This window comes from Adiantum capillus-veneris, chromosome 26, assembly GCF_014529385.1.
Source record: "Adiantum capillus-veneris isolate H3 chromosome 26, ASM1452938v2, whole genome shotgun sequence".
Lineage (NCBI taxonomy): Eukaryota > Viridiplantae > Streptophyta > Polypodiopsida > Polypodiales > Pteridaceae > Adiantum > Adiantum capillus-veneris.
This window is the reverse complement of record NC_140956.1, coordinates 85,593,752-85,618,360: the sequence shown is the minus strand read 5'-3', so window position 1 is coordinate 85,618,360 and position 24,609 is coordinate 85,593,752. Positions and strand designations below refer to the sequence as shown.

Below are 24,609 nucleotides of genomic sequence, written 5' to 3'. Positions count from 1 at the left end.
TCAAGTAGCTGATGCACTCTCAAGACGATCGAGAGTGAATGCGGTTTCCATACCAACTCACAATGATCTATCTTCAATGATAGATGAGTATGCTATTGATCCCGATTTTAGAGATGTGAACCATTTACTTTACAAGATGGTTATCTTCTCTATGGCAATAGACTATGTGTTACTAACTCACTACGTGAGAAAGTAATGTATGAATCTCATGCTCCACCTTATGCGGGGCATAGAGGGATTCAATCTACCTTAAAGGGAATTGAAACATATTTCTATTGGCCTACCATGAAAATGAACATACAAGAGTATGTTTCTAAATGTGTGGTATGCCAAAAGACAAAATTTGATCAAGGGAAGCAACTTGGATTGCTTCAACCCTTGCCAATCCCTAATTCACCATGGGAGAGCATATCCATGGATTTCATCTTTGGATTGCCTTAGTCTATCCATGGGAATACGGGAATATGGACGATAGTAGACAGGTTCAGTAAACAAGCTCATTTTATACCTGTCAAAAAGACTATCAAAGCCCATCCAATGGCAACCCTCTTCATTTCACAAATTTTCAAGTACCATGGCTTGCCAATGTCCATAGTGTCGGATAGAGATCCTAGAATGACCAGTAATTTCTGGAAGGGTCTCTTTGAGAATTTAGGGACAAGGCTAAACTTCTCTTCGGCCTATCATCCACAAACGGATGGCCAAAGTGAAATAGCTAACCTAACAATTCTCGATCTATTAAAAGCCTATGTAACGGAAGTAGATCAAAGATCCCAATGGGAGAAGTACTTACCCTTAGTGGAGTATGCTTACAATAACACTGTACATACTTCCACGGGAAAAGCACCTTTCGAGGTAATTGAGGGAAGATCAAAAAGTCCCTTGCTACTTAAGGTACATGGGAAGATCTTCGCTGCAGATGAGTATAGCCGAGACCTACAAGAATCTTTTCAAAAGATTAAGGATGCTATCTCTATCTCACAGCAAAGGCAAAAGGCTGCTGCTGACAAGCACAGAAGAGCCCAAGCCTTTAAAGAAAATGATTGGGTCTTATTAAAATTCCCCAAGGCTCGATTAAGGCACACGATCGGCAAGAATCCTACGGGACACCAAAAGTACTATGCTAAACTAGCAAAAAGGTACTATGGTCCCTTCCAGATTCTTAGGCCAATCAATGAGATGGCCTATCAACTCAAGTTGCCCAATCATTGGCTCATACACAATGCTTTCCACGTGAGCCTATTAAAGCCTTACAAAGGAGAGCCACCTCAGAACCAACTACTGAAGACCCACCGGAGATCGAGGACCAAGAGGAGGTGCTGCAGCCTAAGTCCATTCTCCGACATGAAGACAAGGTACTAAGAGGCGGTAAGACTATCTGACGATATCTTATTAAGTTTAAGAATTATCCTTTTGAAGATGTTAGATGGATGCAAGGCATACAATTAAAGGATAACCTAAACCTTTACAATGCTTCCCAAGAGTAAGCAAATGTACAAAATGTTAAAAATGAACAAAGTTTTTGTCTTATAAGACTCTCTTTTTCTTTATTGTACACAAAAATGAAGTATTATGCATGCTTAGATTAAGTTTGCGGAGACGACTTCTCCCAAACACCAAGTAGAGCTTGTCACTCTACTATGGAAGATTGATAGGACTAATGTGCAGACATGCTTGCAGCAGCCTCAGGCTCTCAAGCACCAAATGGACTAGTCATCCATTGTGGAATGATGTCGTAGGGTAACATAGGGATCCTCTACCCGCTAAGAAAAGGACTCATGAATATGCTTTATCTTCTCTACACCATAGTCAAGGACGACTATGATTTCAAGAGAGAGAGGTAATGTCATAATAATCAATATCTAATTCTCCTAAATGATTTTCTCATGTTAAACCGATCATTTAATTATATGGGGAAGTGCAAGGGGAGAAAAAGCTAGAATATTGGTTAAGCTAGCAGACCGGCCACAGTAGCGATCCAAAGGAGTGAAAATAGGGATCAAAAGGGGGGGCCATCTGCAAAAGAGCCATGTGCAACAATGGGCTAAAAAGACCCTAAGGTTCAGCCCATTAAGACTTCCAAAATGCTAAGGTTCCAAAATTGAAAGGTTGTGTCCAAAGGTCAACCATGGGGGGAATTGGATGCTTTGTGTGTGTCCCAAAAGTCTTTTCAAATCCCTACATAGGAGGGGGCGAGCCTTGCTTGTAGGGGATGAGAGAGAAAGCCACACACACACACAAGCTCCCTTTACACAAAGGGAATGAGGGACACATGTCAGCTCCCTAGGCCAGATGCCCACAAGGTGTACCCAATTCCTATTGGATGGCCTTGGAGGTGGACCAATGAGAATTAGGCTAGAGTAAATCTAGTTTAATTAATTTAATAAAAGAACCAATGAGAATTAAGCCCTCTAGAAGACTATTGGACAGTCTCCCAAGGGGTCCAATGAGCATTCAGCAGCCCAATGGCTTGCCTGATTCCTATTGGCCAGGAGGCAAAGGGGTCCAATGAGAGTTTAGTTGAATTATTAAATTACCTAAAGCTCTCACAAAAGGGGAAAGGGGGACACATGTCAGAAGGCTATCACTTATGCTTCTTAATTGTTATTGGCTAGCCCTAGGGAGGTCCAATGAGAGGATAGCAAGAGCAAATAGCAAGAGGGGTCGCCCAAGAGAGAGACGGGGCTGATTTTTGCAAGGCATTACCACACACACACTCACACAATCTCATGTGTGAAGTAAAGAAGACTCTCTCTCCTTCTCAAGATTTAATGGAAAGCTTATCACCTACTCCAAGCTTGAGAGAGAAGGGAGGCCTACACCCACAACTCTTGGCTTTGTGATGCAAATCCAACCAAGAGCCAAGCTTCAATGCATGCTCATCTCCTCTACCATGCTAATTACTAAGCTAAGCTATGCTAATATGAGTAATTATGTGAGGAGATGTACATATTTCTCGTAAGAATACTCCTTCTTCCTCTCAATCTACTCTCATACCCTGCTAGCTCTCACCATCTTCGAAGGTGTGTGAGGTCTTGGGTCTGAGACGGGGGAGAATTAATGTTGAGTTTGATAAGTGTTTTGCTTAGTGCATGAAGCTTTCATCTTCATTGCACTAGCTAGTCTTGAAGGAACACAAAGAATTGTATTGTACAATGTCTCTCTTGATGGGAGAAACCATAATACAAAGCCTTTTGGAGGGGGGGACCGGCTCCATACAAATCCGGTCCTCAATTGTTGTCAATAGCTTAATTTCTCTTTCTTTTGAAAGTATTGTTTATGCTATCTAACTAGGTGTTATGCTTTTTGTTGCTCTCTCCACCCAAGCACTCTTGTAATTCTCATTAGGAATCTATTCTAATGAAATGCCCACTATGTTCATGCTAATTTCCGCTACACACAAGTTTTTAGGCCATTAAATGTTACACATAGGGTAAACCAAGACAATCCTAGCTCCTCTTGCAATGACTAGCGAACCACAATGCATCTGAAAAAACTGCTCTCTAAGCAGTATCTGACATCCACAATCTGTTGACTGTCTCACTGAGATCAAACTCTGTCTCAGCTGAGGAACATAGCGTACATGTCTTAGCGTATAGGATGCACCATTGGGTAATGACAAGCATACATCTCTTGCACCATCTATGTCACATGATGAACGGTCAGCTAGATACACACGACCAATGCTCCCACTAGCAAAAGTGTCAAACCACTCACGACATGATGTAACGTGGAATGTTGTATACTCATCTAGCAGCCATCAAGAGCAAGTGGCATCTGTATTCGACATAAAAGTAAGAGGTACACTAGAGGTAAACGTGACATCATCGTCACTATGATAGAAAGCCACCTCTCTAGTTTGTGCCAAAATCATCTCTACGTCATGCATATATCTGCACCGCTATCTCATGCGTCTAAAGCGACATCGTCTAATGTGCCCTCTGTGACCACAATGCCAACATCTCAAGTGTCAACACGAATGAGACCACTATCTCACATGAGTCATCGTCGTGGACTCAAAATTGTCACACATATCAACTGCCATATGTGAAGCTATGGCTCTACAACATGTACAAGGGCCAGGTACATATACCAATGGCGAAGAGAAGTGCACCAAACCTGGAACGAAAGGAGCTCCCTGTGGGGAGAAAACACTCTCAAAAAGCTCAACAACACTCATAGTACTCAAGCGCATCAACATTTAAATCTTCTGCAGTAGTGTAACCACACTGTGCTTTGCAGTCATCACATTGATGCAAGTCTCCACTGCCAAAAGTACATGTAACCTATAGAGCAAGTGGGAAAACAACTCAACCACTGTCAAAGTTCAAATCCGGCTACCTATAACTCGTAGCCACACAAGCATACATCTCATATGCACTCATGCGAGTGTGGTGAATACATGTCTATGTCCAACAACCATATGCTCGTCCATGCGAGTGTACGACAATCATGCCAAAACTATGGCGAGAAATCTAGGGAAAAACAGACAGAGTCTCCCCTGCAAAATGAGCAAAATCTTATTGCAAACTCTCAAACCATAAACCACATCACAGATGCCAAAGTGGGAGATCGAGCAAACATAAGGCCTTGTTTGTGCAAAATTCTTGTAGCCAATTTCAATTTTTGTTAGCAATATAGTTTTCGGTTTCAATTTACAATTTGCACATCGTCTCTTATGTTTTTCTTCTTACCCGTCAGTCTCCACAACCAGAGGCCCAATGCCTTCCCAACTCCTACCCATAATGGCTTAATCCTAAAACATATTTGGTGAACTTGACGTGAAACAAGCCGGGGTGGAAATTTGTGATTGCAAATATGTCTACATCGCAAGAGGCAACCATGCAACAAATGATGCAATAGTTTGATGCGTATACTTAACAACAACAAGCCACCCACCAGAAATTATATCTAAATAAAAATCTAAGCATGTGCTAACTAAGGAACTGCATCATTTTGAAGGACGTGATAATTTCAAAGTTTTGGAATGCTTATGAACAATGTATGGAGGACATTAGAATTGACGATCATGAGGCAGTTGAACGGTTTCATTTTACTGCAGTGCCAGAGTCGAGGACTCAAACTGGGAAAATTTGGCTTACATAAGGTGCAAATTGGCAAGAGTTTAAGAAAGCTTTGCAGGAGAAGTACTTTCTTAAATATTCTCAGAGTGTGACCAAGCAGAGTTTCATGAAGTGGGTGTCGAAGAAAAACAAGGGCTTATCTGCATGGGAGCTATTACAAAAGTTTGAGAAGAAATTTGAAGAGTTATTTACAGCAAAGCAATGAACGATGAAGCTAGAGAGGGTGGAGTTACTTGTTCAAGCTGCCAACTAACGACTTCAAGAGAGCTTGGTGTAGCTAGTTGAAGATCCAATGTGTGAGCTAGGCTTAAGTTTTGATTGGAAAATGGCTCGTAAAGCTGTGAGCATGAACATTCAATGAAAAATAAGGGTGAACAAGCTAATTGTAGCTGATCCTATGGATGCAATTGAACAAGAATCAACAAGAAAGTCAACCCCTACAAAGCCTACAATGGAGGGACTGGTTCTTGATGAGCTGGTAAAAGGTATACATGAGTTAAATTTGGAATTTGAAAGTTGTAAAACTTGAAGGTTTAAGTGCAAGCGGTTATACATCGAAGCTTGGCAATGTCCTCTGCATATGGACGGTAATATCAAATATCTATGGCGTGACAGTTTGGATCATGAACGTAAAACTTGTGAAAATTTTGGTGAAGCTTATAAGAGAAATGTAGTTTTTTTGAAGGATAGGAGGATCTATCTCAAGCAAAATGGAGAGCCTATACGTTTGAATTATAAAAAATGTGGTATAAAGAAATATAAGTTGCCTAAGTGGAAAAAACAATATGTTGTAAATATTCAAAGTGAGTTGCTGGGATGAGACGTGCTTGAATCTGATGATGCTATTTCAATAATCTTTGAAGAGGTTTCTTATGTGGATACTATGCTAGATCTTGAAGCTATCAACCAATTTAGGTTACAAAGTGGAACTAAAATTGTGAGAGTGCATTGGATAGACATGTATGCCATTCTTCCATAGGTTAAAGAAAAGCCTTATGATGCAGTTGAAATTTAGGTAGAGACAAAATACAAGGCTATTGCAAAGAAGATGAGATTAGTTGCTACAATTTCATCGGGAGGAAGCGACAAAGCTACAGAGAAATCTTTTCAACAACTTATGTTCAGGGATCCAAAGAACATTGGACAAAAATTCACTTTAGAGACATTGAAGCAATTGAACATTAGAGAACACAATTGCATTACCAAGAGGAGATCAAATGCTTTTAGCAGATGCTTGCACGTCATGGTAAAGATTTTGCTTTTGAGCTAGGTGAGATCGGCTGTGTAGACCCAAATGTTGTTGCACCTATGGTTATATTTAGTGCTCCTCATATGCCTTGGAGTTTAAGTCCAATTTTTGTTTCTAAAGCTCATTTACCAAATCTTATCAATTTGCTCAATGAGAAGGCATGTATAGGTATTTTGGGACCATCATGTGTGGCATATTCTAATCGATGGTTTACTATTCCAAATAATAATGGTGCTTTAAGGTTTAAATAGGACATGCAACTGGTAAATAAGGTAACAACATGAAATGTCGGTATAGGTCCACTTGTAGATGAATTTATTGAAGCCTCTGCAAGAAGATCTATCTACTCTATGGGGTGATCTTTACTCACGTTATGATTAGTTTTAACTTGCTTTGGAGAGCAGGGATCTCACCACTATGCACACGCACCTCTTAATTCGGTAAGGATGTGCACTCTACCACACGATGAGACTAATTATGTTGCTTATATGACATATGAATCAGATATTTAGAGATTTCATTATTTATGTTACTATGCCTTTCATTGATGCTTTTCCAATTAAAGGTTTTGAAGAAGGTCCAAAAGATGAAGTAAAAGATCAGAAGGTGTGTCGAAGGTCTGTTGCTTAGCAATTGTGATGCAATTTTATACAAGCTTAAAGAGGTTAACACTTTCAGGGCAGAAATCAAGTTTTGGTGCTAAAGAGGTACTGATTGCAGGGCACATGTGTGGAAGAATGCCAAGTCTAGTGATTGTCAAGATCAAAGACCGTTATTGGTTAAAAGGTATGTGCAAAGATGTTGGTCAGCTTGTGGAGACTTGCATGGTGTGCTAACAATATTCCAATATACGGCATCAAGATGAGTTACATCCTACTTATTCATTAGCCATGCATTATAAGTAAGTTGTAGATTTGATTACAATGCAAGTGGGTCTTTGATAGATGACGTATATTTTTCTTGCTAAAGAGGATCTAACCAACCAGGTTAAAGGAAGAGCTTTGCGTACTAAAGGTACAATATCTGTATGCGAGTTCTTTCTTGAGGATGTCATTTGTAGGTATGGTTATGTTGGTAAGATCACTATTGATATAGGAGAGTTGGATGTGGATGAAGCTCCTAAGTTTTTTTCTCATTTGGGCATTAGATTGGATCTTACTATAGCATATAATCTAGAAGGTAATGGGAAAAATGAAAGAGGATATCCACCTATTGTTAAAGCTTTGGTGAAGGCATGCTCAAGGCATATTAATGATTGGCATAAACTTCTACCTTTTGCTTTGTGGGCTGATCGATCTATACATAGTTTTGTTACAAGTTTTATGCCATTTGAGTTTATCTATGGGCAAAAACCCATCATGCCTACAAAGGAGGCAATTATGTGTTGGATTGCGTTGCCATGGGAAACATGTAAATTGCTAGAATATTTTCTTGCTTTGTGTTTATGAAAACTTGAGAGACGTTAAAAAAACATTGAACATGCATAAGTAAAGCTTAAAGAGGCACCTTTGAAGAACAAGGCAACTTTTGCTGAGAATCATAGGTTGTGACCGCATGTTATAAAAGATGATGAGTGGGTACTTGCTTATGAGAGTATCTTGGAAAATTGATATTCGACAATGAAAAAAATGGTTAATTTGACCTTATGTGGTGATGCATGTTTATGATAATGGGATCAAGTTGTTTAAGAAGTGGGATAGACAATCGATTTTATATGATCAAAGCTCAGAGCAATTGTCAAAGGATGCTTTTGACGATGCCTTTGAAGATGAAGATTAAAAAATTGAAAATAGCTAGCACATGTTGGAGGCTGTGCAGGTTCAACTAGGGTGTAAATCGTGTTTCTCCGCTTCCATCATAGGAAAAAATGAAAAGAAATGAAATTTATGTTTGTTTGAAGTGTATGTATTGATGTGCAGTGATAGGGCACATGTGCGGGAAAGAGTAGACAAGTATGCATGCCAAATGTGGATTTTTGGGATCATTAAGAGAGTTTTTGATGCCCATTATCCATGTTTCTTGGAATTTTTCAAAGTGTGTTTATATAGGTTGATTATGTAGTGTTCAATGTGCTCTCTAAGCCTATCTTTATCGCTTGTTGATCGAAGTTCAGATGGGGACACTACGAGCACTTTAATAAGGTTTTTTAGGGTGTCTATAGTTTTTGGAATGCATGTTGGGTGATCAATTTCTGGTTACAAGTCTCAGAGACCTCCAAAAGGTTGCTTGATTTGGTCATTTTGCTTTTGGAACCACTTTTCATGAGGATATTTACTTGCCTAGCAAGTCTATTGTGATCATTAAACAGAAACGATTTGACCTAGAGCCAAATGCAAGTTATTTTTCACAGGGAAGGCCCAAGTCTCAGGTGCATTTGCCTGCTCGATGGAAAGGTAAAGTAATGAAGCATCAATTTCTTAAAATCTCTATGATGTGAGTGCTCTCACTGTTGAAAACACCCAAGGTCCTAGGATATTCAGGCCAAGATTAAAAGAATATTTTAGTCCTAGCTCACACAATGGTGATTTAAAGATTCCAAAGTCTACCAGATCCTTTGCAGCAACACGTAAACAAGAGCAACCATTGTAGGAGCAGAGCTGTTTCTTCTTTAATGCTTGGGTCCATGCACCTCTTGTCACTGCAGCTCAAGAACCTGCAAGCCTCATCATCATCTGATCTTCCTCCACTACTATCCCTGCTCTGTAGGCTTGCATTCATACATTGCTCAATCAATTGCGACCAAATGCTTTCCCTTTGCTCGGGCCTTGGAGCCCTTGCAAAGCTTACCAAATGCGCCTTCCTCTCCTCTGTGTCAATATATACCTGCCATGTCCTCACGTTCTGGTCCTCCCTAGGATGAAAGAACGTTGAATGTGACACCCCAACATCATTCTCATGCCATGGCTGCCTCTCTATCAATAGCTTTGTGGGATTGCGCATTTCATTTTGCAAGAGAAAGTTGCTCCCCCACTTACCTGAGGGCGTTCGCCAAAAGTCCCATGTAATCCTTCCCAATACAAGCACATGATCCAACCCTTCATTCTTCCTCCATGTGGATTGCTCTCTCAACGGCGGCCACCTCAGAAGCTCCTCCCCCAGCTCATCCAAATATGGTATGTAAAACACATCCGCAAGCTCCATCGATATCACGCCAACGTCTCTGGTTTCAATCCAATGCCCTAGTCCCTTCAATCATGGAAAAAAAAGCCCTCTCATTGCTTGCCATCACCGTTTGCAGTCGTTCACCCTCAACACCTCAACATCATGTCGCCTCGCCATTGTTTTCCCAAGAGGCGTGTAATTGAATAATCTCTTGCCGCTAACCATCACCTGCCATGCTTTATCTGCCTATGGCACCGCCTACTACAACAACTCTTTGGTCTGCATGACGTTTTAAAAAAAAAGAAGTGGCACTACCCGCATGACTCTACCCCTTCTTGGTCTGTTGCTGCTGCAACCAATCGACGCGGATTGGTTGCACAGCAGACCAAGGAGGGCTAATTTTTTTTAAAAAAAATGTCAATGCGGTAGGGGTGCCAAGCTTTTCAGAAGGGTTGTTGCGCGAATCTCCCCAGATGCTCCCTCGGATCAAAGTGGCGAAAGCCAAACAGATGATCATGTACCAGTGAGATGACGAGCTAGTGAGGGGGGTGGGTGTAATCAGGGAGCACTGCTCGTCAGCGGCGACAAGGAGCCTGAGGGAGAGCCCCGCCACCACGTAATATAAAGGCTCTGCAGTGTCGACAGCATGTTTGGGTGGACTGGCTAGCAAAAATAGGTAGAAGTCTTCGTGATCCCGTGTCGGTCTTCGTGAGCCCATGTCGTTATGGAAGAAGAGGCAGTGAGACAAAATTTCTGGAGATTTCATGTATTGAAATCGAATCAGTTTGTCGTCACCATTTTGAAAATTAATTTCTAAGTGATCAAATGTGGGGCTTGCTGCTCTGCTTCTGCTGCTCTCTCTCTCTCTCCCACACACACACACACACACACACACACACACATAGCGTAGAGCTTGCTAGCTTGAGAAGTATAAGCGAGGCTTGTGAGAAGCCAAGAAGGAGAAGGAGGTGGGTCGTCCCACTTGCAGGAGGGCAAGGTCACCAAAGCGACATTGGGCAGGATCTAGCAATAAGACGAACAAGGTGGGCGAGTAGGTGTGAAGCAGGTTGCTGGTAGCTCACTCGAACGTTCTAACGACTAACTTTTTTAAAATATTGACGTGCAATTGCATGCAGCTCATGTGATGGTTGGCTAGTGCAATGCGTGCAATCTTTCACGTGGCTTGCAGGAGTTCAAAACCATGTCGACCTTAGTGTTTTATTTTAGCTACACAGTGTTCGAGACAAAATCGATTTCACATACATATGAAATTCCCTTTACGGTAGATTCAAAGAGGAGATTTTTTTTAAAGAATCTGCATTTTTTACAATTTAACTCTATTTTCTTGAATTTTCCAAGCACATTGTCACCTTCTCCCCCGACCTTCAATAAGCTCTTTTGATTATTCAACCCGCCAGTAGTATGTGCCTACGGTTTAGATTACTTTGGTTTTCAAGGTGGCCTAGTGTTTGGGAAAAGTGTGCTTTAGCTTAGAGGGCTCCCCCATAAGCCCCATATTGGGTTTTTAAAGGGCCCATCCAAAGATTTATGTGTGCCCCATACCCTTGGTTTAAGAAAAAGCATCAGCATGCAAAATTGAAGGTGATCATGACCGTTGCAATTTTGGTGAGGGGTATTTCAACCACCCCTTACATAGAGGTTTCGCCTTTACAATCGCTGATACCCGGTTAACCATTCATCTTCTTCATACTATTCAATAGCATTCTGTGTGCTATTGCAACCTCACATAAAGTAGATTGCCTGCTCATGGGGATATGGGGCATGCACATTTTAGAAATGAATTAAAATTGTAAAAGTTGTTGATTTTTTTTTGAAAATTTTCCTCTTTCAATCTATCCTAAAGGGAATTTTGTATATTTGTGAATTTGATTTTTCCAGAATACTGCTTCAAGCTCAAGAAATCATAAAACTTATAAACTTCTTTATCTAGCTTGTCCGCAGACGATAAGGAAAGCTCTCTAATGCTAGGTACTCTCGACTACTAATTGATTATGTTTTGTTCATTAATGTTTAGGCCCTTGGTTGAGATTGATCACCTTCTACTCTTAGAAACCATTTTACACTTCAATGAATTGCTACCTGTAGGAGAGTGAATGCAAGAGGCCTGCTCTAATGGTACATACCACTAGAGAACACTACGTGGTGTGCACTTGGGAATCAATTGATAAGTTGGGAAAGTGCCCTTGGACAAATTTTGAAGATTGTAAATGGAAATGTATTCCAAGTGGATAATAGAGGTGGAGAGTGTTAGAACAACAGACATGATGGCTCTATCATATAACAATCCCATGCCCGTTTCTCTGTGCTTGGATGTTTGTGCTTGAGAGAGAAATCCATAGGGACTTGCATGATTATTTTGTTGCTCGAAAGTGCTCGCTTGTCAATTTGTATAACCCGTATCTAAAAAAGGGAAATACCAAATGCCTTGAGGGCAAGTGTTATCATTTTAACGAGCGGACAATGAGTGACACAAAGCTAGCGTCTTATATTTTTTTCATGATAGTTCCAAACTTTGGATGGCTACAATAAATCAAAATGAGCTAATCGATTGCAACATAAAGCTGGGCTTATTTAATGGATTGCCACATGACCTAGCCAGTAGGTGTCCCCAATTTTGGAAGCAGCTGGATAAAGGGGTATCTTGGGAGATCCTTTGGATAAATTTGAAGTGAAAAAGGGGAAGGAATCACGTGGAAAGAGAAAGCGGGAGGTGCAGAAGAGACGTGGAAAGAGCAAGGGGGAGAGAGAGAGAGAGAGAAATGTCATTTCGCACGACGGAGTTGTCAATCGTTACGGAGGGTGTGGCCATGGGTTCGCAGGTGCGGCGGAGGGCAGAGCGAGAGAGACACGGAGAGAGCTCCTCCGAGCGATGTGTGTAGCTGGAAGAGAGTGTGGCCATGGGTGCGTAGGTCCGGCAGAGGGTAGAGTGAGAGAGACAGCGAGAGTGCTGGTGTGAGGTGGTGTGAGCGACTTGTTTCACAGGCAGAGATCGAGCTGTAGAGGAGGCGAGTGCAGTGAGCTGGTCTGAGCGACTGTTTCACAGGCAGAGATCGAGCTGCAGGAGGGTGAGGCCATCTCTACACAGGTAGGACAGAGGGCAGAGCGTCGCGTAGAGAGAGATGGAAGAGAGAGGAGAGAGAGGATATCTGGGTAGATTCCATTTAATGGGGGCGTAGACTCAATAGCCATTTTAAGCACATGAAGTATATTTCTCCTTTCTTGCAAGGTTTGACATGTTATTTATGCTCCCAAGTGCAAAGGCAACAGACATCGTGGACGATACTCTTCTCAAACCCACATGCTTGTCAACCCATATACAACGATTAAGCTTTGGAGAAACTTATGACTTTTGGATTTGAGAAGTCAAGGTAGGTAGGTAGTGCCAACGTTTGAATTAGATGGAATCTAAAGAGATCCCTTGGATTGGGGCTCAAAAGAAAAATGAAAGGTAAAAAAAAACCTCTTTCCACGTGGAGGAGTCCCAATGCCAGTAGATATTTCTCTCTCTTACTAAAAGCTAAAAGCTAGGGTATATACCGTCTGTACAAGCATTTCGAGGAGCTTCAATTGTCATGTGTACGTGCTGCAAGGGCAGGTTCGGGCTCCATCTGTTTCACTTTTTGTCTCTTGTTGCCTGTGTTCCATCGTGACGCATTCTCTCTTTCTCTCTCTCTCTTCCATTGTGTGGTGCGATGGAGAGTTTCTCCCTACGAGGTATGCCCAAGCCAAAGGGTTTGCAACTATGTGGTGCAATGGGGGATTCTTGCCCTCGAGGCAAGCAACATCGCAGGTTGCAGGTGTAGAGACAAAGAGACGCAAGAGCAGGGTAGGAAGAGCGTCTGAGGACAAGCTGATGCAGAGAGAAACGTTTTTTTTTTTTGTTTGCTTAGATTGGTCAATGGTCGGATACCGTGGTCTGCTAATGTTGAATGGGAGTGGTGTCTGGCAAAGTTGTGGTCAATAATTGGTTTGTATGTTGAATGCGTTGCCGCTATGTGCCTAGTTATGCTGAGAGCAGAGAGAGAGAAAGGAAGCCAATTGTCCATGCTTTCGTGTGTCGAGTGCCATCCCTGACGGACTTGCAAGACAAAGACAGAGAGACGGAAGGGAGATGTGAGGTGCTTGTTCGACTAGACATATGCAAAGCCAGAAGCAGGCATAAGTAGCAGGGAGGGTTTACGTGCTAAGTAGTAGGGCCATGATGTCTTGGCATAAGGCTTGAGGCCAACATATGATGAGGTGGCACAAAGGTGCTGGTAGCGATGCTGACACCAATGGTGCAGCCCTGTTCTCTCTCTCTGTCTCTCTTCTCTGTTTCGTCCCTGCAAGCCTGCGGAGGAAGGGGGGAGCACGACGCAGGTGGCTGGGCGGAGGGGGCGAGCAGCTTATGGTCTCTCTCTCTCTCTCTCTCTCTCTCTCTCTCCCCGTGTTCACCTGCATCGATTGGGCTTGCCATAGAGGTGCCGCTTTCGTGCTCGCTTGCATACAGGTGTTGGTCCATGCAGGACTGAAGTGAAAGGCAACACTGCAGGAAAGCGAAAAGGTGTGGAGGGGGGCAATCCACGGAGCACTGGAATGGGGAGCGTAGAGGATCGCAACAGGTGTTGAGGAGCTCGGTAGCGCAAACGATGTGTGAACGACAGGAGCTGCACATGCTTGCGTGCTTGGGAAATAGACCGGGAGGGAATCTGAATAGATTTGTCCTAATCAAATGACTTAGAGCGAAATAGGAGGTATGAATGCAGTAGGTTTCTCATAGATTATTGTAACCCTGTTGTGACACTATCTTTATTATCCTCTCTTGGTTAGCCATTTTTCAACATTGACATCAAGGTGACAACTCATCTTCCCCTAGTTAAGATAAAGATGCAAATGAAGTTGAGAGAAGAAAAGAGGATCTATAAAGATATACGAAGAGGAATAAGGTTCAAGTGTTAGAGAGAGGCCTCTCTCTCTCTCTCTCTCTCTCTCTCTCTACACACACACACACACACACACAGTATGTATCACCCGATCTTAGCATGTTGGATGCTTTGGGATTATGCGACGTCTCTCTCCGGCATTCATGTTCTTGAATGGCCTCAAATCTCCCTTTTGGGCCTTGTGTGCCACTACTTGCTATTGTTGATTCTTGATGAGTGTCCATGAATACTGCTATATCAATTGTGAGATTGATATCATTTGTCTTGGGTAAAGTGCGTCCACCAACCTTGGGTTGTCATTGTCTCGATAGTCCTTGTGCAATTGTTCTCTCGAGCATGTCCTAATGTTCTCTTGAGCAACTATTTTCTTGAATGCATCCTAGCTGGTGATGGCCATAGCGCTGCCTTTATCTTTGTTGGCTCTGTACCCTTTCATGTACACTGAATTTGTCATTATTGCTCATGACAAAATTTGACTTAACCCTATCAACGAAGCAAATTTGGGATGGATGTCTTGCTTCTAAGTTGCATCCCCCCCCCCCCCCCCCCCCCCTCCGCATTTTATGTTGACAAGTTTAATAAATTACATGCCTTCATTGTGCCCTTTGCACTTATGTTTCAAAACATGGATCATCAAGGGATCTCGGATTCCAAGACTGGAATTAGAGCCTCTCCCTCTCCACTCCCAAGGTGGATTACAGAACAAGGATGCTCAATATTAAAAGACGGGGTCATCTTCAGGCTGCTAGGCATCCCATTTGGGTTTAGGGTATCTATGGCACAGAGGTACTGGAGCGTTTCTCCTCCAAACTAAATTGATGGACAGGATTTCAAGCGAATATTGCAGGGAGGGCTTTGGTCATCAAGCACTTTATTTCTTGCTATGTCCTGTTTTTCCTCCTGTTGTGGAGACCCCATGACTCTCAGCTGAAAGACATAATCAGGACATGTAGAAACTTCCTTTGGTCAAGTGATCCGATGAGAAAAGGCCTAGCCAAGGTTAGTTGGAATGTATGCTGCCTCCCCAAGGAACAAGGGGGACTCGGACTCACCAACTTCAGCAGATGGGCAGACAAACTAGCAATCAAACTCATCCTCATAGCATTGGACAATCCGGAGGAGGAGTGGGCGTCATTGCTGTTTAGGAACATTAGCAAATTCGAAACTAAAGGGAGCAATGGGATGCACCCTCTTCCATGGCTAACAATCTTCTTCGGACCTGTTGAGATAACGCCCAGTGGCTCCCCCCTCCTTAAATCGTTGTGGGGAGCGTGGAACAGATACAGAAATCACCTAAGAATTAACTGGGACTCAAAGAACATCCTTAACCTAAGAGCCCATGAATCAATGTGGTGGTCGATGCCTTCGATTCCCCCCCTCAACCAGGTTCAGAGTAGGATAGCAAAGCGCATTCATAACAAGGGCATTACAACGTGGAGAAATTTGTGGCACAGGTTAGAGCACAGGTGGCTCTCCATAACCGAGCTCACAAGTCAATTCAACTTGCAACCCTGGGAAATATCCTTGATTGCTAGCAGGAAATCCCTCTTCCCAAAAGAGTTGGAGTGGACACTCTTGAGCGACCTTGACCCCTCCTCCAAGGCTATATATTGGTCTAGTGGGAATGCTTTGCCTAACCCCCCCACCCTCGCCCCAAACCTTCCAGAACCACTACACACCTCACTCAACAGAAAATGGAGGACTTCACTGGATCGCCGCCAATGGGCCTTCAAATTTCAGGCAATTTGGAATAGAGGAATCCCAGCCAAACATTCAATTCTGCTCTGGTTAATCCTCCACAAGGCAGTATGGACGGGACATAGAATGAGGCTTGCAAGGCTAGGCACTGCGCTCTGCATGAGATGCAATAGGGCTGAGGAGGACATCCCACATCTCTTTATGAATTGCCCCAAAAGTCTAAAGATTCTATCACCTCTGAGTGCTGGGCTTGGGTGCACTTTAAGTTGGAAACAATTACTTCTGGGTGATCCAGTGTCGTTATTTTTAGTGGTCTGGAATAGAATAAGAGGGGAATTTTTCTAGATTATTTGGTCTGATCGAAATGACAGGCTTTTTAACATAACTTAGCAGACGAAAAGTCTGAGAGAACTGTTTTACTACTTTTCCCTACAGGTGAATCAACTAAACACACCCAAAGTTATCGACGCCCTATATATCGACGCCCGTACCTTTCCACGCCCATATCGAGGTTCTTACACACCGTCGATATGCGCGTCGATATGGAGGTGGAAATACGCATAGAAAGACAAAATTTTCCACGCGTATATCAACGCGCATATCGACACACATATCGACGCAAAAAAATTGTGGGAAATAAAGGCAAACCCGCGCGCGCAGGGGCCATTTTCGCCCTCAACGCGCGCGCTCATATCTTGGCCGAAACCTGCGCAGCAGGTATTATGGCACCCCCCCCAACCCCTCTCTCTCTCTCTCTCTCTCTCTCTCCACATCGTGTGTGTGTGTGTGTGTGTGTAGGAGAGAGAGAGAGAGAGAGAGAGAGAGAGAGAATTATTGTTTGCGTAAAAAATTAAAATTAAAGAAAGAAATGAAATGAAATATTATATTAACTCTTCAAAAGGCCAAAGTGACCTATGAGATTAGAAAGTTACAATGTGGTAGATCTGATACAAAGTCAGAATAACAAGATGACAAAATGACAAAATAAAATATTATGGAATCCTAAACTGCTGGGTGTGGACTAAGCAGCTAAAACAGCTAGATAGGATAGGTAGATCATAGGAGATCCAGCATCTATCTCGCTAGCGGACCTCATCAATCTCCTCCATGGTCAGTAGTCTGATCGGGCGTTGTGCATGTCGAGCCAAAGTAACCTGGATTGTCTGATGCAACCTTTGTCGATGTTGTGTAGTCTGGCCTCCGCAGTCGTGGGCGTTTGGATCTCCCTAGCTTAGTCGCTCATTCGATCAGTACGTATAGAGATAGGGAAGTAGACAGAGAGAGAGAGAGAGAGAGAGAGAGAGAGAGAGAGAGAGAGAGATAGGAAATAGAGAGAGAGATAGGGAATAGAGAGAGAGAGAGAGAAAGAGAGTGATATATATATATATAGAGAGAGAGAGAAAGAGAGTGATATATATATATATATATATATATATATATCACTCTCTTTCTCTCTCTCTCTCTATTCCCTATCTCTCTCTCTATTTCCTATCTCTCTCTCTCTCTCTCTCTCTCTATATATATATATATATATATATATATATATATATATACACACACACACACACACACACAGAGATAGGGAAATAGGAAAATAGAGAGAGAAAGAGAGATAGCGAGAGCAAGATCGAGAGAGAAAGAATGAGAGATAGGGTACGTAGACACACACACACACACACACACACACACACACACACACACACAGAGAGAGAGAGAGAGAGAGAGAGAGAGAGAGAGAAATAAAGAGATAGAGAGTGATATATATATATATATATATATATATATATATATATATATATATATATATATATATATATATATATATAGAGAGAGAGAGAGAGAGAGAGAGAGAGAGAGAATTAACTAGAGATAGCTACAGAGATAGATAGAGAGAGAGAGAGAGATAGTAGATAGAGAAAGAGAGAGAGAAAGAGTTAGGTTGGCTGACCAATTGCATGTGTGAAAAGGACAGAAACTCTCTCTATCTCTCTCTCTCTCCCTCTAGAAGAAACTATGGAACTAAAAGAGGCAAAGGGGTTTTGCCTGCTACATGCATTGCCATGTATACCTGGGAGTGCACGTATGTGTCTACCCATATAGGATTTGACCAATAAAGACGAGATTTTGACCCGGTGAACCTGATCTCCGTACACCTCTGACCGAGGTGTACGGAGATCGATTGGGCAAGACTAGAGAATGCGAGGTAGTTTACATTATGAGGAGTATATATATTAAAACAACATTCATAATCATTGTAGATGGCAACGTCATCAATTAACATGGAGGAAAAGATTGCATGCTCGTGCACGCTCTGCAAGTATCAAATCCCGCGCAAGCGTAGAATATGTAATGAGCATGTGCACAAGTACGGAGATTTTGCTAAAGAAACCGTACAGAATCTATGATACGACTCCTACGGAACGGGCATTGATTTTTGCGACATAGCACCTACATCTGAGAGAGAGAGAAAAAGGATTATGCGTGAAGGTCGGAGCAATATAGAGCCAAGGATGGAAGCAGAAAAGGACTTACTGATAGAAGACGACGGCATGGAGGAGATGCTGGATGCCTTCTTCCAGACAATCGAGGAGAACGCTAATGAAGCACCACCAGAAGCCGTGCGCCTATCTCCTGAAGACATGTTGAGGAAGTTGGCACGTCAACCAATTTATGAAGGCGCTAAAATATCGACGCTTCGTACTTGTCTGGCATTTTTGAATCTTCAGACAGTGTACGGGTGGTCAGATGCAAGCGTCATTGCTTTGTTTAGGTACGTAATTTACAAAAGAGATTTTCCGATTGCAACGGTGACGTGCTTGGAGAGCTTTTTAATTTAATGTGGCTTAAACAGGTGGTTGCGGGAGCAACTTCTCCCGACTGGCAATGAAATGCCCCCCTCCAGGCCAGACGAAAAGCAACTATTGACCTCAGTTGGCTTGGACTACAACAAGATTCATGCATGTCCAAATGATTGCATTCTTTTTCGCAATGAATTCACAGATTGTTTGTCGTGTCCTAAGTGCGGAGCAATGCGCTACAAACAAGATGCAGTTGGCGAGACAGTGCCAGCTAAAGTGTTGCGGTATTTCCATATTATTCCTAGGATAAAAAGCATGTTTCGTTGTGGTTCCATTGCAAAGTTGATGTGGTGGCATTCTACGAATAGATCCACTGACACAACATTTAGGTTGCCCGCTGATTCAAAGGCCTGGAGGCACATTGAAGATACCTGGCCACATTTTAAGAGTGAACCACGCAATTTGCATTTGGGCATGGCAATGGATGGAGTCAATCCATTTGGCTTGAGAAGCTCGTCATGGAGCACTTGGCCTATGTGGCTTATCAATTACAACCTCCCGCCGTGGCTTGCCATCAAGAAGGGTCATTTGATATTAAGCTTGATTGTACCTGGTAAGTTCAAGGCAAAAAACATGGATGCTTATCTATCTCCACTAGTTGACGAGCTCCAGGAGTTATGGCATGGGATCGACATAGCAGATGCGGTTGAACCAGTAGGAGAACAGCATGCAAGGATCCATGGACTTCTTATGTGGACTATGCATGATTGGCCAAGATACGGAGAAGCTTCTGGTAATGGTTCTTGATTTACAAAATTCTTGCTATTCGCAAGCACTTTGCCTTGGCCTAATTCATGCTTTAATATATGCAAGGCTAACAACTTCGGGATACAATGCATGTCCAATTTGCAGGCAGTCTTTGGATGTGCGTTATTTTGCCTCTCTTCGAAAGACAATTTAGCAAGGCCACCACTGTTATCTTCCAGATGGCCATCACTTGCACAAAGGTCAGCTTGGTCGTGTCGAATGTCGTCCTATGCATGTACAAGAGTGGTGGCGCCGATGGGAGCAACATGAGGGGCAACCTGTTCCAGGAATGAAACGTTTGTCCATTCTCCATACGTTGCCGTACTGGGGTGATCTACTAATTAACCAATTGCTGGATCCAATGCATATATTCAAGAATGTGGGAGAGCTCCTCTGGAAGACAATCATGGGAATGAAAGACAATCGAGCTTCACGAGATGATTTGCAGTCAGTTGGAAAGATGCCAGAGGTGTGGCCTTTCACCAATGCAGCTGACCAAACAAAACTTCCAAGAGCGCCATGGGTATTGCTAAAAAACGAAGAGCGACAAGTTAAAAGGGTGATTTCAGAGTTCACGACACCAACAGGATATATGCGATATCTCAAGATAGCATTCACCCATGACGATCAACTGTCAGGACTGAAATCGCACGACTGACATAAGTTCTTGCAATTCATTCTTCCAATTGTGATCAAGGGGTATTTAACTAAGGAAGTGCGGACCTGCATATACAAGATTTCAGAGCTAGTGCGGTGGATCTCTTCCAAGGAGATACGGGAGGAATCTATTGCAGTCGCAAGGGCTAACTCCATTGAGGCAGTTTGCATGATTGAGAAGTATCTACCCACGAGTTGCCTAACTATCCAAATGCACTTGCTCATCCATGTAGTAGATGAGGTTGCAGTGGCAGGTACAGTCCACAGCCGTTGGATGTTCTTTCTAGAGCGGTTCATGAAAACACTTAAGGGTTTTGTTCGCCAAAAAGCGTGTCCAAAGGGTAGCATGGCAGAAGGATGGTTGGTGCAAGAGTCTCTTGTATTGACGACCGAATTTCTATCCGTTTCTGACCCAGAAATGCCTCGACTGTGGAGCGATGAGGAGGATGCAAGACTGGTGGGAGAGGAGCCGCAAGGGCAAGGGGTGCCGAAGAAAATGAACGACGCCATGCGAGAAAAGATCATGAAGTTCTGTATACTAAATTCAACGCCGATGCAAAAATGGCTTGAAAGGTACGAAGAAGAGAAAGAGAGACGCAATAGGGAGCGACAGGATTTCAGGCGAAGCCGAACGACTAGGGGCTTATCCTTGCCAGACTATCTCGCTCCTCTACCTGAATTCCCTACAATGGCATGGTTGGACAAGACAGTGAGAGCAGCTCGACAGATCAGAGAACCCATATCTCTAGAAGAGGAAGAGCTGGCTATTGGATGTGACTGGAAGTATCATACATACATGGCACTGTGGTCGCATGGAAAGCATTTCAGAACACAACAAATTGACAGCAGAAGAAACACGTTTGACAGTGGAGTAATGGTTAGTTTCATGCAAAAGAGCAGGGCCAATGCTAGAGACACGAATGAGAGCACTAGCAACCTGGATTACTGTGGTCTGGTGTCAGATATCCTGAAAGTAAGCTTCAGGCGGTTTGAGATGTTTTTGTTGGATGTGAAGTGGTTCAAGGTGATTACTTCTAGTCGCAATGCAACGGTACGCAAAGATGGAAACAAGCTTGTGCAAATAGATTCTACAAAGGTTTGGACAGATGCGAGGGACACATTTGCTCTCCCCGAACATTGCGAGCAAGTGGTCTTTGTACCGGACCCTCGAGAGCGACAATGGTGGTTTGTGGTTCAGGTTGCTCCAAGAAATAAACAAGTATTTGAAGGGCAAGAGCTCCTGGAGGAAAGTCAGTCAGACGACGTCCATACTACTGTGACATTAGATGAGATGGACGAAGGTATGGCAGAGGAAGCTTACAGATATACAAGGAATGACGTAGACGAGGCAGAATTGACACTTGTAGATGAAGATGCAATGGATGAAGACAATCTGCCAGAACGAGTTGGGGCAGAGTTATGTTTGCAATTAGAGATAGACGATGATACAGTGCAAGATCTTATCGATGATGCCTCACTCGTCGAGGCCTAGGCCTGTAAGTGTTTGTGTGAAGACGTTGATTTAAAATTATGCTTAAAGTTAATTTAAACAATTGTGCTCTGACGCTTTATTTTACTTTCTTTGTGCAGGACTTTAGTATGGCAGACGAGTTTCTAGATCCCGTTTCTATGAGTGCAAATGCATTCATGGGCTTCATCACACAGATGACGCCTGCTCAGATGGCAGAGGCTTCTCAGTACTGGGTAACCAGAGGCACGGGTACTACGCCTCCGGGCTTCACACCCGAGGGTCCGACGCCTAGGGGGAGACACCTATGGGGGGGAGGGGACGCCTACGGGTACGACGCCTGCTTCTCCCATCACGGACGCTTTGACACCTAAGGGTGAGGCAGAGGCGGGTATGTCCTCATCTCCATAGCACAGGCGCACTCGCCGATCTCGGCGATCGTCAGGTGGAGGTGGTGGTTGCTGAGGAGGAGGGTCCACAAATGCTTCGACCCCTCCTCGCTCACGACCCCCGTCCTACCCAGGCACACCTCTCGACACACCTCTTGGCACACCTCGGACACCTTGGGGGGCACACGATCCTAGTGTCTCGAAGCTCTATACTGTACGGGCAGATGGTTCTGTTGACATGGATAGAGTCGGGACTGAGATGAGACAGCGGATTTGCCAGCTCACGGAGCTGTAGTTTTCGACCAGCATTCTGATGCCTTGGCTTGAGTAGGATGAGGACAAAGTCAGTTACATAGTGGAGACCATCCTGAGAGAGTACCAGCCTGCTCCAGGTTCAAAGGCTGTTCTGAGGAGGTGGATCAAGGGTGTTGTACGGGACACCGTGAAACATCGACGAGATGCAGCTCGAAAGGCTTTCAAGACCGGCTCGTCGAAGCCTTCGGGCATCCCATACGAGACGTGGCTGCAGATCAGGGAGGATGAGCGGACACAGGACACGCGGTTCAGATAGCAGCGTGAGGCCGCATAGATACGACAGGTGACCAGGGAGACATCTCATCTTGGCAGCGGAGGCTTCGACACCTTTCGCTATGAGTTTGTGAGTTTCTAATCCAATCTTAACTATGGAGTTTTTTAAAACGGGATGAATCATGTATTTTTATTACTTTGATTTTTGTATAAACGCAGAATCTTGCGATGCATCGAGCCCCGACATGCCAGGAGGAGTCAAATGGATATCGCAGAGGTATCTATGAAGTATTGAATGATCTTGATGCTTCAGAAGAGCCTGTAGACTGGGAGGCCTTAGAGTCTCGTTGATCGCTTGAGGTGAGACGTTAATATGTGTGAGTTGATTTAATTAAGTAAGTATATGTGAAGTAATATCAATACTAATTTTGTGAGTTGTCCTATGTGTAGGTTGTGACGCCTAGTCATCAGTGGACTGGATATATATGCTTTGTGAGACACAGACACGCTTCTGTGTCTCTTTTTTGTATAAACATATATGGTTATGGTTATTGTTCAGACAATTATTGTTTTCCTTATGATTATGGTTATTGTCATTGTCATTGTATAGACATGGTTATTTCTCTTATTCTTGTATAAACATAGTTATGGTTCAGGTTATGTTTAACTTTCTGGTTATGCTTATGGTTATTGTTAATTTTGTTTATGGTTATGGTTATCTGCATTATGGTTTTGATCAAAGTGGTTATGGCCGGTTATGGTTTTAATTTGGTTATGGTTTTGCACAAATTAAATTCGTTATGGTTAAGTTGGTACGGTTATGGTTTTGCACAAAGTTCATTTCATTTCTTTCATTGGCCTTAAATCTCATGTGAGATCCTACATGGATAGCATGTAGGAGGCGTATACATGATATGGTTTTTTTTGAAAAGTTTATGTAAAAACGAAGGGAACTCTGCCGAAATTTCTGCGGGAGCACGGTTGATTTTGGTGTTCCTCGCTTTCTTGGGCAGAGGACAGGCAGTCTGGCTGTGGCTGTGTCCATCTTTTCATTGGGCACAGGCCAAGCTACCTGTCCTTTGCCCAAGAATTTTTTTTCTGTTATGGTCGTCACTATGCGCGTCGCTAAGATCGTCGGAATATGCGTCGATTAAAGTACCTTTCGACATGCATATTGACGCATATAGCGACGATTTCATAGGGACGCGTATATCGACGGGCATACCGACGGAATGCGTCCATATGCACGTCGAAGGTTTCCTTTTTTGTTGTAGTGAAAGCTGGATCAATGCCGAGTATATGAAGCCAGCTTCAAGGTACTCTCGGACTACATGAGCTTCTACAACAACGCCAATATCAACAAACAGCAAGAGGTACTTCTCGATGGATCATATACACACCTACAGAGAATGCTGGACGAATGCCGAGCAGATGGGGAAAGATTAAGAAGGCTACACAGTAATGGAATCGGCTAGTTGCCCACTTGCACGAGTTTCTGATTAACTTGACAGATTAGAATGTAATTTTGAACACCAAGATTTTGTATCTATTGACCGAACTATACCCTTTGTGGTAGTCTTTTGTAATTGCGCTTCTTCTTTAATATAAATCTGTTCTCGCCCTTTATGGTTAAAAAAAAAACACGGATCACCAAGGATAATGATGCAAAGATGCACATAGCACAAAATTAGACCCTTTCACCTTGCGTTTCGAAATGCTATCCAATATCACTGATGAGGATACTATTATATCATTTCAGCAGGCCAGAGAAGGCTACCTTCAAGATAATTTTTTAGTGTCGATGTGAAGACTGTTGGCAGTGTTAGAGCTGCACCCCACTGGATGCATGTGGTGCATACAACGCAAAGCTTTGCATTAAATGAACC

The 24,609-nt window shown here is 43.1% G+C and overlaps 2 protein-coding genes across 2 annotated transcripts; both read left to right on the top strand.

Moving 5' to 3' along the window:
• Nucleotides 1-14,975: 14,975 nt before the first annotated feature.
• On the top strand, nucleotides 14,976-16,715 carry LOC147423769 (uncharacterized). The gene has a single exon (XM_086502132.1). It carries the CDS (start codon nucleotides 15,357-15,359, stop codon nucleotides 16,419-16,421), a length of 1,065 nt encoding a protein of 354 aa, XP_086358258.1. The 5' UTR covers nucleotides 14,976-15,356; the 3' UTR covers nucleotides 16,422-16,715.
• Nucleotides 16,716-18,200: 1,485 nt separating this feature from the next.
• LOC147423768 (uncharacterized) lies at nucleotides 18,201-23,368 on the top strand. The gene is made up of 2 exons (XM_086501731.1): nucleotides 18,201-23,083; nucleotides 23,174-23,368. The coding sequence occupies exon 1, from the start codon at nucleotides 20,508-20,510 to the stop codon at nucleotides 21,828-21,830; it is 1,323 nt and encodes a 440-aa protein (XP_086357857.1). The 5' UTR covers nucleotides 18,201-20,507; the 3' UTR covers nucleotides 21,831-23,083; nucleotides 23,174-23,368.
• The last annotated feature ends 1,241 nt before the right edge of the window (nucleotides 23,369-24,609 follow it).

What these genes read in the sequence shown, in the direction of transcription:
- LOC147423769 (XM_086502132.1), top strand. Translation starts at nt 15,357, where the DNA reads ATGAGAAAAGGCCTAGCCAAGGTTAGTTGGAATGTATGCTGCCTCCCC.
- LOC147423768 (XM_086501731.1), top strand. Translation starts at nt 20,508, where the DNA reads ATGATTGAGAAGTATCTACCCACGAGTTGCCTAACTATCCAAATGCAC.